At 41.8% G+C, this 19,382-nt stretch overlaps 1 protein-coding gene and 1 long non-coding RNA gene across 2 annotated transcripts; one reads left to right on the top strand and one right to left on the bottom strand.

Moving 5' to 3' along the window:
- Positions 1–5,573: 5,573 nt before the first annotated feature.
- LOC129604010 (uncharacterized) lies at positions 5,574–13,620 on the bottom strand. Its single transcript, XM_055508319.1, has 2 exons — positions 12,235–13,620; positions 5,574–11,892 (listed from the first exon to the last, which is right to left on the bottom strand). Exon 2 carries the CDS (start codon positions 9,385–9,387, stop codon positions 7,495–7,497), a length of 1,893 nt encoding a protein of 630 aa, XP_055364294.1. The 5' UTR covers positions 9,388–11,892; positions 12,235–13,620; the 3' UTR covers positions 5,574–7,494.
- A 2,080-nt stretch (positions 13,621–15,700) lies between these two features.
- LOC129604055 (uncharacterized) lies at positions 15,701–17,500 on the top strand. The gene is made up of 3 exons (XR_008694610.1): positions 15,701–15,984; positions 16,948–17,049; positions 17,286–17,500. It is a non-coding gene; the product is annotated as an uncharacterized LOC129604055 (long non-coding RNA).
- Positions 17,501–19,382: the final 1,882 nt, after the last annotated feature.

Genomic DNA, 19,382 nt, shown 5'->3' with positions numbered 1-19,382 from the left:
TCCAGTCGCAGCTCCTGAAAACTTCCTTGTCCCTGCTTGAACTACAACAAAAGAAGTGAACAGAGGTGCGGTTTAGAACAGTTCCAGGCCAGATTTAACAAAGGCGGGGCATTTTACCTGCTGAGAAAAAAGATTTCCTCCGCTACCGTTTCCAGCAAATGAAGTCATAGAGGTTTCACAAGAACTCTAAGAAGTCAGTAATAATTAATCACCTGCTACTGTACTGTGGTTTGATTAAAGAATTATACCCGAGCTGTTCTCACCTCAGTGCTGTGCAGATATTAGCATCAAAGACAAAGGTCATGCAAGCTTTAATGTTGATTATTATGTGGTACTATTATTATTAGTGTTGAGCTTACAGTAGCTCAAAGGTTCCCATCCTGACGTTAACCACGTTGCGGTGACTTTCTATTCTCTGACTGAGCTAAACATCAGATGAAAGCTGGTGGGACCATGCGCTGTACGTCACCGCTGCACTGTAGAGCCACAAAGTCCACAAACGGCGGGTGGAAAAGCTGAACGGGAAAAAACATCAGGCACAGGATGCACATGGCCCAGAGAAGGATGAGTGGCTGGGGGAAGGAAATGGAGATGGACGAGAGGAAGTGTCGTTTGGATCACAGCTGTCTGTCTTCATCAATAGCTCTGTTCTTCTTTGTCCGCTATTTGGGATTCGAAATCGACATCAGAGTGAATTTCACAGGGCATTAACCTTATGACATGATTGTTGGGAAAGGTCTGAGCTGATAGGAGGCTGTGGAGTTTGCTCTGTGACAGCTCATTAACAGGATGACGTCATAACGTGAGACTCGGACTTTTTGACCATGCGAATATGAATGGCGCCTCGGACTTAGAGCTTATATTCACATTATAAAAGTGAAAAAAAATGAAGAAACAAAGGCGTAGTGTTGAACAAACTGCTATATAAGGGTTTTATAGAACATTAGCAAACCGTTGGTTGACGAACGTTAAAAATGTTTAAATGTAAAAGTATTTAAAAAGTAAAGTTTTTTTGTAATTAAAAAAGCAAATTTGGTGCCGAAAAGACTGATGACGGAGAGGGTTGTTGCTCACACCGCCCTCTTTCTGGCCGTCTTTTACCTGCCAGAGCTGAAACGAAGGAAGATGCGTTTCTTCTCCTCGTAAATTAAAACAAAAGGAAGACGCGTTTGGGTGCGCGTCCTCTGCGACAAGTGGATCGTTAAATTATGGCAAGCCTAAAGGGTCACAGAAACGGCGTTTCCTAAACGCGTCATGTTCGTTTGTGACGCGTCACGTCCGTTGGTGACGCGTCATGTCCGGTCGTGACGCGTAACGAGACGCGTCTCGTTTTGTCTATGCTAATCTTCCCCGTCCATGTTTTCCCACCAATACATTCAAAGTGACTTGATGATCACTGATGACTTGGAACAGTGAAAAGTAGTAGGTGACTTCTACTCACAGACAATGCTTCCGCTTCCTTTGCTATTAAAGAACATATTTATCGAGTGCTGTAGTTAGGGACACAGCAAGATAATAAAGTAAAGCTAAAAACATTAAGTACATACTATTTCTGCTCTATAGCACCCATCTTCTGTGCTTAAAAAACATAATATCCCATGGCTACCATGATCACTGTTAGGTGAGTGGTGAAGCTGAGAAACTCTAGTACAGATGGTGCAGGTCAACCCTGTGTTTTTATTATGACAGAAACAGTTTTAACATTTTTAACAATTAAAAAATGAATGCTATTGCTATTGTAATTACTGTGTTTCCCTTTTTACACAGAATTGATGGACAGTGCTAATTTTTGAATTACTGTTCCAAATTATCTCTGTCCTTGCCCATGTGAAGTTACCTGCAAGTTCCCACGTGGTAACTGGACCGGACGTCAACAGTTCTGGACAGAAGCAGATGACAACAAAGGGCACAGGGACTTAAGTGGACCTACCTGAATCTATGGCTTGAATTTTCTTCACAGTTTTCATAAGTGTCACTATTAGGCTCTTAGTATGTATCGCATGCATGTCATAGTGCACTAATAAAGTGACAATGACAGTATCATAAATTAGCTGTATGCTTTGATAATAAAACATAAAAACACATGATTTACTGCTCAGAGGCATTCATTGACCTCTCTTGAATTTTTGGACATGTAGCTCTCAACATAATAAATACACTGTACTAGAACTGTGTCTTTACTCTGAGCACAATAACTTTCCCACCAGATGTGCAAACCAGCAAAACGAAAAGCTTCAAAGTCTGAACTCTCTCTCATTAGTATTAACCTTAATGTTTGATCAAACGTTTAATGATTTATCTGCACACTCTTTAGAAAGTTATGAGAGACATTTTCAAAGCAAATCTATAGAAAGGACCACATTAGCAGCAGAAAGCTACAGTTGAAGCTGCTTAATTGAAGAGACCGCCATCAGATCAGAACAAGACTTGTGTTGAACGGTCATCTGCCTTTGCCAGTTGTGGTAAGTGGAGTGGGGGGAGGGGGTGGAAGAGGAAAACAGGTTGGAAACTAAAAAACGTCCGGGTCAATTTGTGCGATAACATAACAGGAGGTTTAAGTTACACTGTGTATCAAAGAGGCTCTTCTAAAATCTACCTTTATCTCTGCAACCGTCCCTTGTTATTCTTTATCCAACCCACTTTATTTATACAGGTCATTAAAAAAAACAGGTTGACTAAAGTGCTTTAACGAGGCAGTGAAAACCATATCAGCAACCACTTACTAATTAAAATATAAATTAACATATATAAATATATATTTTTTAAATAAATAAGTAAAGACATTGTAAAATGAACAATAATAAAGCAAGAAGTGCAGTGGAGTGGTGGAAGGACTGGGATACCCAGTGGTGTAGCTGGTCAAGGAAAAAAACTGTTGGTTGATGACATTGGAAAGGTGGCAAAGGGGGCAGTCCCCGGTGGCAGATCCTCACAGCCAAGAACTATATCAGGGACATTCCCAGTCCCCTACTCGAGCACCCTTCACTTGCCTGTGAGAGAACCTGCTAAACACAGACTGTTGTTAGGCGCTTCATCTTACATTAAAACAAGACTTGCAGCGCAGTAAAACAAAACGTGTTATTTTTTTCAGTACTCACCAATGGGACACAGCCACCTGTGTCCCATTGGTGAGTACTGAAAAAATGACAGAGCCTCAATGCTGCTCAGCTTTGCCTCTCTGATAGCCACGCAATCCGAGGGATGACTGATCAGAGTGTATCTGCTTGTGTACCCTCTTGCCCTGAAGCCCCTGCAGGTTTGTAATTTCTAAAAAGGGACCAGGCCAGCTTCAGGACATTTTGGTATCCTTAACTGCTCCTATTCCTAAGATGAGAAACAAGAGAGAAACAAGAGAGGAGGTGAAAAATTGAGTTGTTAAACTCAAGCACATACATATATATTAAGTTACATGTAATAATCAAGACATTTAGTCAGCTATAATTAATACTGCCCATTCTTTATCTTTGTAAAAACAAAAAAATCTATATAGGAGGACAAACAAGATCTCAGTAACTGACTTACCACTTATTTCATTATAAATAAATAGAGGTATTTGAATCACTTCACATATGTGTCATTTTAGAAACAAAAGCGCTCACTGTGTGCCCAGTGTTATGAATCCGACATGGTCCCATTTCAATCTAAATACAGTGTAAGAAATCTGTAGAAAGAAAGACATATTTGTTTCAGTCACAGAATACAAACACAGAATGTAACATAAATATACGAAAAGCACGCCTTGCGTAGAGCCTCGTGTTATTAGTTTGCTGTCTGTCTAGCTGCACAGGCTCTTGCTGTGACACCGGTCTTAATTGACAGTGTGGTCCTATGGGGTGCCGAATGTAAAAGAAGCACCTATAACTAGTTTTCTTACATTTAACTAAATGTTTTCTCACATTTAGTTAAATGTGCAAAAGTCTAAATGTAAATGTTAAATATAAATGTAAATGTTAAATATAAATATAAATATAAATGTAAATGTAAATGTAAATGTAAATGTAAATGTTAAGTGTTAAATCTAAATTTTAAATGTTAAATGTAAATGTTAAATCTAAATGTAAACGTTAAATATTAAATGTTAATGTTAAATGTAAATGTTAAATGATCGAACTGAATATTTAAGTATACTCCACCCCCTATTATTCTAGATCAGTGACGCGGACTCAAACACGTCAAACAGTACGCATAGCTCCGCCCACATCTGAATCGGTGCACGAAAATACTGAAGTAGAAGCCATCATGGCCGCCAGCTCCCACTCACTCCAGTTAGCAGAGATTGAACGGGCTGTAACGGCAGGTGTGCGGGCTGAGGCTCCGCTTCAAACTGCTGTTCTGTCGTAAACACCATTAATGGGGAGTTAAGTAGGTTTAAATAGAATATTTCTGTGGCGCCGGTGGCGAATTAGTTAGCTAACTATACTAGCTAGCCGAAGTTACGTCCAGGCTAAAAACAAAAGTTTCCAGATCAGATGTGGGCGGGGTTTGCGCGCAATGTTGGAGGTGCTTGAGTTTGCGTCTCTGATCTGAGACCAGCGCTGTTTGAGGGTAGGGGTGGAGTCTACTTGCACATTCATGAATATTCACTTTACACAGGCTATGAGAGAAGCCAAAAGAAGTGTTACAAGACTGAAAAGTACTTGTGTTTTGGATTAGCACAGTGTCAATGGTCAGGACTATAAATAATATGCTCACCACAAAAACTGAGTCCATGACATGAAGAAGCTTGTTTGTCAATCTGCAATAACAAAACCACAATAAAAATAACAGAATATTATTTTAGCTAAGCAAAATGCAGATGGAACCATCAACATTCATACAAACGTTATGCACAATGAAAAACAACTAATGACTCTGATGAGAAATTACAATAGAAATAGATATAAGCATTCAAAGAATAAGAGTACTTAGAAAAAGGTGCATGAAGTGTCTCACCACAGAACAAGTCTTCGCTGAGGCAATGTGGTGTAAAACGCGGTTCTGCAGCAGAAGCAGTAGAGATGTTTGAGTAGCACACAAACATTACGGCTTAGTTTCACAGAAAAATGGCCGGAGCCCTTTTAGCGGGCTCATCACGCGCTCGCTCAAAGAACACGTCCTCACCAGCAGTGACTGACCAACTAAAGCCCAAGCCAGATAAAGTAAACCCCTGTCTGAAACCGACCGCAGCTACGTACTGGTACCGCTCCTTGATAAAGTAAACCCCTGTCTGAAACCGACCGCAGCTACGTACTGGTACCGCTCCTTGATAAAGTAAACCCCTGTCTAAAACCGACCGCAGCTACATACTGGTAGCGCTCCTTGATAAAGTAAACCCCTGTCTGAAACTAGCTACGTACTGGTACCTCTCCTTGATTAAAAAAAAAGCAGAAAACCTTGCTAGTCTTGCTAGCATGCACCTGCGTCCACTTTTTCCAATAGATACAATTTTACAGTCTAATAAGTTTAAGTCTGGGACGTTTACAAAACATTTGAGCACAAACCGAACCTATAGTGTATTCTTTCTGTATTAGTTTCTGCTTACCACTACGAATAATGCTGTGGTGGAAATTTTGCAATAAAGGCAGATGAGAGAGTTGTCCTTTTGTGCGATTTATTGAAATAATAAAGAAAATAAAAATAATGGGGAAAGCAAATAAAAAGCATGGATGTTGATCGTGCACATCAACAAACCAAAAACCAGCTGGGGAGATCAGTGCACACACCACGAAGGTGTGATGCAAAGAGCCCACGATCCTAAAGTTGCTTCTGCCTTTTAGCTTCTCTGTCCGACTAGGGTGGAATGTCTTTCTAACCCAATCAAATTACATGCACCATCTCCTCCCTGTCACAGTGTGTGTGAAGATGTTTACATTCTCACACCTGCATTGCTGACGTCCAACTATCTGTGAGAAAGGAGCACCAAGTCTCAACAGACAGAGACACAACTCCCCGACCTTGGGTTTGGGAGCTAGAGTTGAGAGTCTATCAGGCAGAGACAACCATTGAACAATCTAGGTGAAATGTCAAATGCATACAGTAAGACAAAACATAAGATATTAATTGCAGAACATAAGTCATAAATCATATAATAACTGCATAGAAGTAAGGAAGACACATAGAAATAAGGAAGAGACAATTTTTGCCATAACACTCCCCCCTTTTGATTACACATTAATCAAACAAGATCCTTGCAAATGAAACAATAAGTGTATTAAGTCAAAATTCAAAAATACACCTTCACATAAAATGCAAGTAACTTAGGGATAAAAGGTTGGGAGCTGTTTTTGGTGGGTAGTTATACAAGAATAACTTCTGTATCGGCATGTGAAGAAAATAAGCCCATAATCATATTCGTATCAGATTATATTTCGTGGTCAGATAGCCTAAGACCATCGTCAAAGTCATTAAGTGAATTAGAGTTGGGGTTTTTGAACATAGTGCATTGTGTCATTTGATACGAGAGTGTTGCTGGGGTCGCACGCATGATGAGACCTCTAACCAGTGTGATAACGCAAAAACCAAACAAGAGAATCACAGCCATCTCAATTATAAGGGAAACAGCTGCGGACATGAGAACAGATTTCCATTTTCCAGACATTTCGTCTAGCCAATTCCAAGGGAAAAAAAACCTATACCAGAGTTAGCTGAGATTCTGAAGGCCGTGGAGCGCCTTCGCCACAATACCATTAGAATCAGTGTTATTCAGGATGTAAGTACAACATGCGTCTCCAAACATAACACAAACGCCTCTTTTCTCTGCTAACAACGTGTCTACGGCCATTCAATCGTAATGTAATAAATACAATTAATGTATGATAGCCATAGGTTTCCGGTGGGGTTCTGTATCATATAATCTTAAGATAGATTTCATGCTTTCGGATCTTTAATTGTACATTTGCGTCTAGAGCAAATAGGAGATTCAGGGATTTAACCAGAATGATGATGCATATTGCCGCTTGTGTTGTCTTTCATCTGTAGATGAAGGATGAAAATTTTTGTAGCAGTGAATAAGTGATTGTGAGCAAATTAAACACCAAGTCAACTTCAGGATATTTAAACTCAGTGTTGTGAAATTTTCTTCTTCAAAAGTAGTGTGTGAAGTTACATGGAAACATCATATGATAAAGGCAATATTCAGAGTAACATAAAATGTCTAACGCAACGATGTTACAATTGATGTCTCGTAACAATCTGCTTCGTCCTGTTGAACAGTAGCGTTAGATTGTTTCCAACCTGTGTGTTGAAGTATTGCCAGTTCGTTGGAGTTCTTCAGGTAGTGATCAGCTGATCACAGAGACACTTGGGATTCGTTATCACCGCCAGGTTTCCTCCCAATGTCGTCTGAGTCACTGTCACTCCCGTGATGTGAAGAGTCTACACGTCGTCCAGCGTTGGCAACTCAAGGCTGCTCGTGTGTGTGTTTTCTCAGGAGCGTGTGTGTAGATGTATGGTCTGATAGTGTGATTCACCGGCGCAGCTTCAGGCGGCGCTTGGCTCACACCTTTAGCTGAACGGTCAACGCAGCCTCGCCTCAGTGCATGTGTGAGCACAGCGAGGGTCGACCTTCTCAGTTCTTTTCGTCAGTGGTGGTTTCTCGTGTGGTGTAGATATAGATGGAGGGTCGTCTGTCGGATCCGGGACCTTCCTGCAGTGGCTGGAGTGGATCCAAGTCGCTCTTTCTGCGATCTTCACAGCCGTGTTGGTCGTCAGAAGGACCTGGAAGGGACCTTGCCACCGCTTTGAGTTCCAGTGCTTCCTGCGAAGCTCCTTAATGATCACCCAGTCTCCTGGTTGAATGATGTGCAGTGGTTCTGTCGCCTGTTTGGGCAGAGCCGCTTTCACCTGCTTGGAGATTTGGGACAGAACAGAGGATAAGTTCTTACAGTACTGTAGCATTGCGTCTTCGCACATTTCAGTAGGTGGTAAAATCCTAGTCTCGGTCTCAGGGTGGAGTCCCATCATAGGAGGTCTACCAAATAGGATCTCATACGGGCTGAGGTTTGTTCTCATCCTTCTCCTCATTCTCATGTATGAGAGCACAATGGGAAGAGCCTGAGTCCACTTGAGACCAGTCTCTGAGCAGCATTTAGCCAGTTTGTTTTTCAAAGTGCCATTCTTTCTCTCTACCGCCCCTCCGCTTTGAGGGTGGTAAGAGCAGTGCTTTCTGATGTCGATGTTCAGAAACTTTCCCACTTCCTCGAGGGCTTGGTTTGCGAAGTGTGAGCCGTTGTCACTGCTGATTTTAGATGGAATTCCCCATCTGGGAATTATTTCTGTCAGCAAGGCTTTGGTAACTGCATGGCTGTTAGCATGTTTAGCTGGGAAGGCCTCCACCCATTTTGACCACATATCAACAATCACTAAACAATACTTTTTACCTCCTGCCGGCGTTAGTTCGATGAAGTCCAGCATTAAATGGTCAAACGCCTGTTCCGGTGGTGGGTGAGCTGCCAGTGGTTTGGCAGTCGTCTTACCTGGGTTGTGTTGGGCGCATGTCATACATGCTTCACAGTATTTTTGCGCATAGATTGAAAATCCCTTAGTGTACCAATGTTTTAGAGCATCTAACATTCCCCCCTTTGATACATGGTCTAATCCATGTGTCAACTTCGCGAAATGAGGGAAAAAGTGTTTAGGCAGGCAAGGTTTGCCGTCGGGCCCATACCAAACGCCATGGCTACTGGTGGCGCCATTCGTCAGCCAGAGCTTGCGTTCCTGTGGGGTAGAGAATGTCTGAAGATCAGGGAGAGCAGAGGGAGGAGAGGGAGGTTGGGTAGAGGTGGAGGATAAGAGGCAGGGAGCAAAGGGAAGGGAATGTCGAGCAGCTGCCTTCGCAGCAGCATCAGCACGTGTGTTTCCAGCAGAGATGGGATCAGTGCCCCCAGTGTGTGCGGGACACTTACATACAGCAATTGCAGCTGGTAACAGAATTGCGTCGAGCAGATCAGCAACCTTATCATGATGCAAGATAGGTTTGCCATCAGATTTCAAAAACCTTCTGTGTTTCCACAGAGCACCAAAGTCATGTGTGACGCCAAAAGCGTATCTGGAGTCTGTGTAGATAGTAGCAGACTTCCCTTCAGCCAATTTACAGGCTTCGGTCAGTGCGATCAACTCTGCAGCCTGAGCAGAGTAATGTCCTGGCAAAGCGCCAGACTGTAAAACAGTATGAGAGGTGCAGACTGCATATCCAACCTGACAGCGGCCCGAAGCAGGGTCTCTAGAGGCGGAGCCATCAACAAAGAGAACGAGGTCACAGTTAGGAATTGGCACCTCCGACAGATCTGGGCGCGGAGTGCAGACCTGGTTCAACACCGAAACACAGTTGTGAGGCTCGCCATCGTCAGGGCCTGGAAACAAAGTGGCTGGATTAAGCACATTGCACCTTTTGACAGTAATGTTTGGCATTTCCAGTAAGATGGTGTTGTATCTAAGCCATCGGGCTGTAGAAAGATGTGATGTTTTTTTTGTTCCAGAAGGATCAAAGACACGGCATGAGGAACCAGCAGGGTGACACCAGAATAGCCAACAATGTCACGTGATGCCAGCACGGCTTTCTCTGCCGCAGCCACTGCTCGGAGGCATCGGGAGCCCCGCAGCGACTGGGTCAAGCTTAGCAGAGAAATAGGCTACAGGGCGCGGACGTCCTCCGTGATCCTGTAAAAGGACAGAGGTCATACAACCTGATTTCTCATCCACTGTTTGGGTGAAAGGTCGCATAGGGTCAGGTAGACCCAAAGTAGGAGCCGACTGAAGAGCAAGTTTGAGGTCGGTGAACGCCTGTTCAGCCTCAGACGTCCACGTGAGACAAGAAGTGGACGATGAAGACATCTGCATCAGAACCCTGAGTGGGGCCTCAAACAGTAAAGTTAGGAATGAAGTTCCTACAATAAGAACGAAGACCTAGAAAAAACATCAGCTGTTTATACGTGCACGGTTTAGGCAGGTTTCAAATTGCTTTAACTCTGTTGGGTGAGATGGATTTGCCATCAGCTGTAATTACAATGACCCAGAAAATAACCTTTGTCTGAACAAACTGTAATTTAGACAGGCTCTCTTTGTGGCCTGTAGCATCCAATGATTCAGTAGATTAGTGGTGTCTGCAGTAACGCTGTCTATGGCTTCCTTTCAGAGGGTGTTGTTGTTTACATGGTCTGTGGTCAAATTTAGGTGTGATGACCACTGGTTCACATCCTCTGATCAAACCTACATCATGTCTGTGTGTGAGCCACAGGGAAGCAGGGCTTCCTGTAAGGCTGAGTGTTGGGTCAGAGCGTCCTCTGAAAAATGAAAATAAAAACAAAAGCATGTAGTGTGTCATTAGAATGTGGAGGTACCAAGTTCACTGTTTGCTGCACATAACAGGCAGAATAAAAAGAAGTTTTCTAAAAGTATGCAAAGTAGGTGAATACGTCACATGGGGTCAGAAGTCGTTCACCAGTCTCTACCCCGTTGACATCTGTTCACGAAAGGACCCACGTCCTGCATCTGTCTCCATCATGTTTTCACAGAGGGACGTGTGGAACTGTAAAATAAACATCAAAAATCTTTTTTGTTCGTTAGTAAAAGAAATCGCAAGCGCAGACCTGTGTTCATCCCAAAAGAGGGAAGTTGAGGTCAGTTTGAGTGTGTGTGTGAAATCATAAACAAGCTGTGAAGCAGCCTGTGTGAGGGCCTCAGTTACAGCCCCCCCTCAGCAGCCAATGATAGGAGCACAGCTGAGCTGAAGTTAACACCAACAAAAGAGGGATTATTTAGAATGTCTGTAGATGTAACCTGCACTTCGTCTGGAGTGGAAATCAATCAAATACCTAAACTACACATGAGATCTCTTCCTAAAAATTTAACCTGGGCATAAGTTTGAAAGCAAAAATGAATGTTACGGTGTCTTGCTGTCAGATGTTGCACAAGACAGTGAAAGAATAGGTTTTTCTTTAATAGTCTGGTACGTACAGTAATTATTATTACTTCTCTCTAATAGTCGTCTTCCCTTTAATAGTCATTGATAGTCTGTTTCAGTCAGTTTGAGTCTTCCTATGGTCTGGTTTTGTTTTCTACAGTCTTCTAGTCTGGCCAGACAAACCTATATTGTGCACAAGTATTTTTAGAAACATGAAGGATTTTATTACTGAATTTGTTGCAAGTTAAAATAGTTTAAACCCATCAGACTGTAAAGTCATGCAGCAGTTGTCATTTAGCTGTTTGTCATATTTTTAAAATCACTCTGTGGGATTTTTTTTTGAGCAAAAAGCGATTCTTCATTGCAAGCAGATAAGCATGAACATGAATTTGAGCGTGTATCAGCTGTAAGCGTGTTTCTTCATTGCGTGTATGAATATGTGTGTGTTTTTGCGGTACCGTCTTGTACGTCACGTGAAAAGGAACCGTCACCTTCCTCCTTCCCCAACCATCAGTCTGATGTGAGCGCCAGTGGGTGAAGCATTTCAATGGGACAGTTGTTCCTCGATGACAGACCTTTCCTGGATCCTCGGTTGCAGCTCTTTTGGGCCGATCACGTCTGAAGCCTCTCCTGTTGTTTCAACCAGTGTCTGTGTCAGAGCACGTCTTTTCTGCTGTTGCTCTGTCCTTGTTTTCCTTTGCTGATTGTCATAAGCAGGTGTCTGTCAGACACACACGCTTGTAAGACAGTTTCCTCTGAAGCTTCAGACACAGTCCTTTCATGCTGGTGCGGGGTCTGTAGTAGCTGGTTCATCTGATGAGCCCAGAACGTGATGGCTGCAGACGTTGTGTGAGTCGGTGAGGCGTCCATGCTGTGGTCTGTGTCCTCCAGCTGCTGTGGTGTCAGAGCTTCCACCCTGTTCTGGTTGTTGGTCGGCGCTTCTTCTCCTTCGGTTCTTCTGCTGATGGTGGGAAAGGAGTCCAGATCCGGATTTACCCTCATCGCGCTCAGTTCTGCATTAGAATAGAGAGCAGAAAGAATGGGAGCATTTGCTCTTGGCATGACATGTGTGTGTGTGGTGTGGTGTATGTGTGTGTGTGGCGAGTGCAAACAATTCTTCCCCAGAGTTGTTATCTCCTTTTTTCCTGTTACTCTCATCACTCTTTTGTTTCTTTTAGGGCTTTAGTTTTGATAGTTTTGCTTTTTCAAATTTCATCTTTTTGTATCTAATTTTTCTTTTAAAGGTGCATATGTCTTTTACACAAGCGATTCTCCTTTTGAACCCATAACCAGTTTCCCACTCATGGAAACATGAAACGCACTAATAACCATATTTACTTTTTACTTTTAATTACCTTTAGTTTTGTAATGCTGCAGTCTGGTGGTGGAGACTTAGATCGCCCCGAACCCATCTTTCAGAGTCCCGGCGGTTTTCTGCCTTAGATTTTTATGTGTTCCGGCCGGAACCTTCCCAAAATGCCTTTTTATCGGACGTCTCCGTAAAAAGGGAACCAACCCGATCTGGCGACAGAGTCTTTCACGAAGTACTTCCTCAACGTTAGGCCCCTCTAGGCCCGGGGCCCTCGTCTCTTGAAAATACTTCACTCTGCAAACGCACTCCCTCTTTCAGAAGCCGTCTTTTATACTCAGTCCCCCACGTGTGGACCACGCACAGATCAGAAAAACATGTCTGTATCCTCAGTACAGACGGAAGCTCGGTTCCACGAGCCAACCCTTAGCAACCACCGTCTCGACCACCAGGGCACACTTTGACCTAATTAATTTTACCCGAATATTAAGTTTTTTAATTAAAAAAAAATTGTTTGGTCCTAATTATTATATTTTAGATGTTTTCAGCCACATAGTCGTTTTAGAAATATTATCTCTTTTCCTAGTTATATTTTCTTTTTGTTTTTTCCCAAATTAAAAGGAATCTCTCTCACCGAGCTGAGCCAAATTAGGATTTGAGTTTGAATCTGAGTTCGTGGATCTCGTCAGAGGCGATCCAGACGGGTGAGCAGTCCTCCCAGCTCTGAATGTCTGTAGAGGTTCGGAGGCTGAGCGACCCTAGTCCTCAGGACTATCGTCCCTGGTCACACCGTCCAGACGACCTGCTGCGGGATCCTGCCGACAACGCCAATTTCTGTGGTGGAAATTTTGCAATAAAGGCAGATGAGAGAGTTGTCCTTTTGTGCGATTTATTGAAATAATAAAGAAAATAAAAATAATGGGGAAAGCAAATAAAAAGCATGGATGTTGATCGTGCACATCAACAAACCAAAAACCAGCTGGGGAGATCAGTGCACACACCACGAAGGTGTGATGCAAAGAGCCCACGATCCTAAAGTTGCTTCTGCCTTTTAGCTTCTCTGTCCGACTAGGGTGGAATGTCTTTCTAACCCAATCAAATTACATGCACCATCTCCTCCCTGTCACAGTGTGTGTGAAGATGTTTACATTCTCACACCTGCATTGCTGACGTCCAACTATCTGTGAGAAAGGAGCACCAAGTCTCAACAGACAGAGACACAACTCCCCGACCTTGGGTTTGGGAGCTAGAGTTGAGAGTCTATCAGGCAGAGACAACCATTGAACAATCTAGGTGAAATGTCAAATGCATACAGTAAGACAAAACATAAGATATTAATTGCAGAACATAAGTCATAAATCATATAATAACTGCATAGAAGTAAGGAAGACACATAGAAATAAGGAAGAGACAATTTTTGCCATAACAAATGCAAAATAACTTAGCTGCGTAGTAACAGTAATGGCGCCTGCTTGGACTTTTTTCATTAGTGTAGCTGAAGTTAACGCAGCACGAGAGCAAATGTCAGTTGATGAACACATGCTGACTAATCCAATGACAATATAAAGCATATACTTATGAATTAATTAATATACGAATTATTTTAGGTAAGAATACCTATTCTATTATTCTTCTTCTTCAAATAATAGCGCGAAATTCGCTACATATCACGAGAAACTTCATGACGATATATGAACTTGATTGATTCACTTCACTCCAAATTCAGAGACTTGTGTTGAACCAAATGCGTTTATGTACTTTCTCTGCACATGGCTTAAAGTCTACACAATACTATTACCTTTTTCCTTTAAAACACAAAACATTTGATTAAAATTCACACAAGATGTTCATTTAAATCCTACAGATGCATGGCTTCCTTTTTTTCAGTGTGCAATATAAACCATAGCATTTTGGAATCTGCATTTATCTTTTGAGTGTTATGTCTTAGAGGTTTTACACTCTACCATAAGCTGTCCAGGTGACATTTTTATTTAACTAGCTTTTAATGCAGACAGTTATTTGCTTTTGAACAATGTCTTTACTAATTTTTTAAAAAATATTTTGTTATTTATGTTTTAATTAGTGGTTGCTGATATGGTTTTCACTGCCCAGTTAACTATTTATATAAATTTTTTTAATGACCTATATAAATGAAGTGGGTTGAATTGCATAGCAATATATCATAACCAGGGGCAGTGAAGATTGATACATTTTGAATTAAATACAATCACAGAAATAATAATGAACAAGGGACGTTGCACAGATAAGCCAGGTATACTGTAAGTCCAGCACATTCCATGACAGGGATTTGCTTGTTGCTTCAATGATAATCTTCTCCCAGTTTTCTAACCATATCACTGCCATTTGTTCTGTTTCAGTAACAGCAACAGGACCCTCCTCTCCCACCGCATGCACTGTGTCCAGAGCAAGACCCAGGACAGAGCTGGACTTTATGGCGACCCTGTCCAGCATCTTTCAGTGATGCATCTGCTGTGTAAAAACATGAAAGAATAGGCAAGTATACATGTCTGTGATGCTGGCCTGCTGGTTATAGCCTGCAGTGGGGTCCTTATTCTCCTTCCTGATGGTAGCAGACTAAGCAAGCTGTGGCACGGGTGGTGAGATCTCCTGCATACAGATGACTTGAACATTTGTATGCTGCTATAGGTTTGATAGATTTTAGAAGAGCCTCCTTGATACACAGAGCGTCGCTTAACCCTCCTGTTATGTTATCGCACAAATTGACTCATTTCAAAATGTAAAACTTTTTTATATAGTCAACTATGTTTTGGGGATAAAACCTCTTCTGCTTGGATTATTGAGGGCAATCAAAATAAAAATTGTTTATATCACATATGTGCCCCCCCTTCTACATGTTTATATCATCTTGTGTGTGGTTGTTGTTTCTCATCTGTGTTTGTCTCTTGTGCATATATTTTTTACTAACTTCTGCCTGTCTGCCCCTGTCTGCAGGTGACTCCATTCCCCCCCCACACACACACACACTCCACTCACCACAACTAGCCAAGGCAGATGACCTTTCAACATGAGTCTTGTTCTGATCTGATGGCAGTCTCTTTCATTAAGCAGATTCAACTGTAGCTTTCTGCTGCTAATGTGGTCCTTTCTGTAGATTTGCTTTGAGAATGTCTCTCATAACTTTTAAACGTATTTATGTAACAGACAAAAGAGTGTGCAGATAAATCATTAAACTTTTGGTCAAACATTAAAGGGCTCATATCATGCAAAATCCACTTTTTAGACATTTTGGAGCGTCCCTATGACTCTATGGGTCACATATACACACACTGAGCACGGTAGAAATGCATTTCCTGCTTTTTTCACATTTTGAAAACGTAAATTTTCTCATCCAATGGAGAGAGATATCTACTGTTCTGAGGCCGTTCCCCAGGTTTCGTCATACTGGTTGAAAGTTCTCCCTGCAAATCCTGAACCACCACCCCCACAATGATCCCGAACCAAAACTGGACTTCCTCCATTTCCCCCTCTCACTCACCGTGAACAGACGAGCACGGCAGCGCCCAAGTCCTCCCATAGAAATAGTTCGGTTCTTAGGTGTTCTAACCAACACCAAAGTCTCTTCACTTTACCAAGGGATCAACAAGTGAGGATTTGTGGGTCACTTTTATTTTTAACGGACCGGTGCCAGAAACACTGCCTCAGCATTTATACGTATGTGCATTTCAAACGAGGGTGCGTACAATGCTGGATTTGTTTCACGGCTCCTGTTGGAAAAAAAGGACCTATTTCTAAAGTCCGTCATCCACTCACTGCAGTAAGTACATGCTTGATATTTATAATGTTTTAAAATGTTAGTTTGTCCGTTTAAATGTAGTAACCTATGTGTGGGGCAAGTTACTAGCTAGCTATGCTAACGGCTACAGCCAGTCGACCGAGCCTTTGTCCCCTTCAAATGTGCTCATGTGGGCTCCTGCAGCCACACACCTGTGTGGAGAAAAGCTAATGATTATCGTAACGGCACCGAGCGGCTACAGGCAGGGAGCGGTGGGTCTAGCGTCTGTCCTTTTTCTGTAATCACATACACCTGCGGGGAACAGCTGATCGTTATCGCCCTTCCAGCGGTGAGAGACAGGAAGCGGTGGATCTAGCTCGCTGTAGTAAGTTTGTGCTTGATACTTGTGATATCTAAATATGTTAGTTATGTCTGTTTAAAATGCAGTTACCCACATGTGAGACAAGCTAATCGCTAGCGTCGCTAACGGCTACTGTGAGTCAACCGAGCATTTGTCCCTTTCAAATGTGCTACTCTGAGTTGGCGCAGTTACACACCTGTGTGGGGAACAGCTAATAGCGATGGGCCTTCGATCGGCGACAGGCAGGAAGCGGTGGATCAAGCTTTTGTCCTGTTGACGTGCTGCCGCTCCTGTTTGTGTTGCGTTAGCCGTTAGCATGCCTTTAGGCCTTTGCACTTTAGAGCTACAGCTGGTCGATCGCTACAAAAAGAACCTGCAGATGAACGCGGTTATGTTTATTACACCGTCCTGTGTCACAGCCTAAATCAACTTGTGATTTTGGGTTATGTCATTGTTCTATCAAATTCTAACATGATTAGTTGGAATGATTACTGTGTTGTGTTTCAAGCTTAGTTGCTAATTAGTCACATCTCTACAATACCTGCTGCTTATCTGGTCAGCTACCTATAGCTTGTACCATAGCCATTATATTTGTAGGACCAATACAATTTACAGTAAATGTAACAGTCTTATCTATACTGTAGGAGGGCAAATCCCAGTTACCTACATGCAAGGAGGCTGTCAAACAGAGAAATCACTGCAGACTGTTGGTACACGGACATCTGCTGCTCAGCTCAGGAGTAAAGGTATGTAAGTTTGTATGTACCAACAGTAAGATAGGTAATAGAAGATTTTAATTGGTATATACTGTTTAGATTTTTATATTTGAATTGTAACAACTGTTTATCTGTTGTTTTACCACAGACAGGCCTGTCCTTTTGTTTGGTTTAATTTTTTGTCTGGTATTGTGTGTTCTTACATTAGAGAAGGTTTTGACCTACATAATAATGAACATTTCACTAATCTACAATTCTGATTGCAGTACCTTTTGTTTTGATGAGGTGATGGTGAGGACAGCCACAGCTTCCATCTGGTAGAGGACTGCTTCCGCTCAGTCTTCCAAATAGTGATGAGAACAAGGATCACCACATCTCCCTGTTTACCCTACTTTCATGCATTTCGTCTGCAGGGCCCTGCAAAAGCTTCTGACCTCAAACCCCCAGACCTCTTAATTAACTCAGTAACCTATACATTGCACATTGGAGTGTGAAGGTAACAGTTTGTTCTAGCTTTGGAGTAGTGGTGTATTTTTTTGGTTTACAATAAAGTTGGCTTTAACTATTATGTATTTCACTAAACTCTGTTTCTGAAGGTAAAACACTTTTATTTAGGAAATCATAGTATTGAAGCGGCCATAAATAAAAAGCATATAAATTATATATAAACAAAATAAAAAAATTCTTAATGAGTGTTGCACTCACAAAAAACACATTTTTACTCAAATGGTAAAGGAGTTATTCCACAGGTGGTCTACATCAATCATACTATAAGCGTTTTAGTGTTTTATCCATCAGGAAACTGCCTTCATCTACAACCCAAGCATGAAGAAGCATGAAGAGATGGCAACTCAGATTCTTCACCCCAGGAATCCTCAGCACCAGCTCACTAGCCTCTGTAGACTAGATACCTGTAACAACTTCAGATACAGAGACATATTACTGTCAGATTTATCAAGAATGACAAAAAACATAATTAAAAGCAGTAAAAATACGTTAGGTCAATATATAATTTGAACCAATGCTTTTTGTTCCCAGGTAGGTCATGCAGTGATTGCTCTAAATATTAATGCACATTTTTTTAAATAAAATTGTCAGAGCAGCAGCACAAGTAAGACAAAAACAGTGAAATGTGTAAATGTAAAATGTATTTATATTATTTCAGCTATGCTCTCAAACTTATTTATTTGAATAATGTAAGCTAAAGTAGTGTTATCTATTAACGAGAGTTTTCCAGGTAAGTCGTGTTGTGAATATTCAAGCTGCACACGCCATTTAGCATACGCATTAGCAACCGCTAGTCGCTTTGCAAATTACATAAATCAATTAAAGTAAATGCGACATTACCAATGAGACACATCTTGCATCAGCCGAAATGTGGCGACTTCAACAGCCTCTTCTTCAGCTTCAGGGTCAGATTCGGGATCGTAGACGTATGGTTCTACAACGCTACGAATCAGCTGGCTAATGTTGTGCAGTTCTGTAGTGGGTCTTCTTCTTCTGTGGAGGATTGCGGTGGATTGCGTTCTCAATGTCGCACTACTGCCACCTATTGTATCGTAACCGTGCGGTGGCTCGTATCCATGGAGCCAATTTAAAAAAAAAAAAAAACAACAAAAAAGGTATGCGCTTCCGCACAGAGGTGTGGTGAGCAGCTTCGCTTGCGACATGCCCAGAAAACACAGCGTTTGCTGATGGGGAGTGAGAACCACATATTCACAGGGGCAGTGTGGACGATCTAAAGGGTTTTATGGGATGAAAATTTACAGAGACCTTACTGAGACATTAAAGTCTAATATTTTTTAGAATGAAAAGTATGATATGACTCCTTTAAGGTTAATACTAATGAGAGTTTGGACTTTGAAGCTTTTCTTTTTGCTGGTTTACACATCTGGTGGGTTTGAATTACACATGGTTCATCTGGAAATATTTTGGAATTTTGCACTGCAATTTATGATAAGTTATTGTGCTCAGAGTAAAGACACATAACAGTTCTAGTACAGTGTCTGAAAATTCTATTATGTTGAGAGCTACATGTTTGAAAATTCAGGAGAGGTCGATGAATGCCTCTGAGCAGTAAATCATGTGTTTTATTTGCAATCTCTAATGTTTGTCATGTTCTTTTTATCAAAGCATAAAGCAAATTTATGATACTGTCATTGTCACTTTATTAGTGCCCTATGGCATGCATGCGATACATACTAAGTGCTTAATAGTGACACTTATGAAAACTGTGAAAAAAAAATTAAGCTATGGATTCAGGTAGGTCCACTCAAGTCCTTGTGCTCTTTGTTGTCATCTGCTGCTGTCCAGAACGGGTTCAAGTCCGGTCCAGTTACCGCGTGGAAACTTGCAGGTAACTT

The sequence above is a fragment of the Betta splendens genome, chromosome 4, assembly GCF_900634795.4.
Source record: "Betta splendens chromosome 4, fBetSpl5.4, whole genome shotgun sequence".
Lineage (NCBI taxonomy): Eukaryota > Metazoa > Chordata > Actinopteri > Anabantiformes > Osphronemidae > Betta > Betta splendens.
This window is presented reverse-complemented; position numbering and strand designations above follow the sequence as displayed.

Coding starts and splice junctions, on each gene's coding strand:
- LOC129604010 (XM_055508319.1), bottom strand. CDS start 9,387: ATGCCAAACATTACTGTCAAAAGGTGCAATGTGCTTAATCCAGCCACT.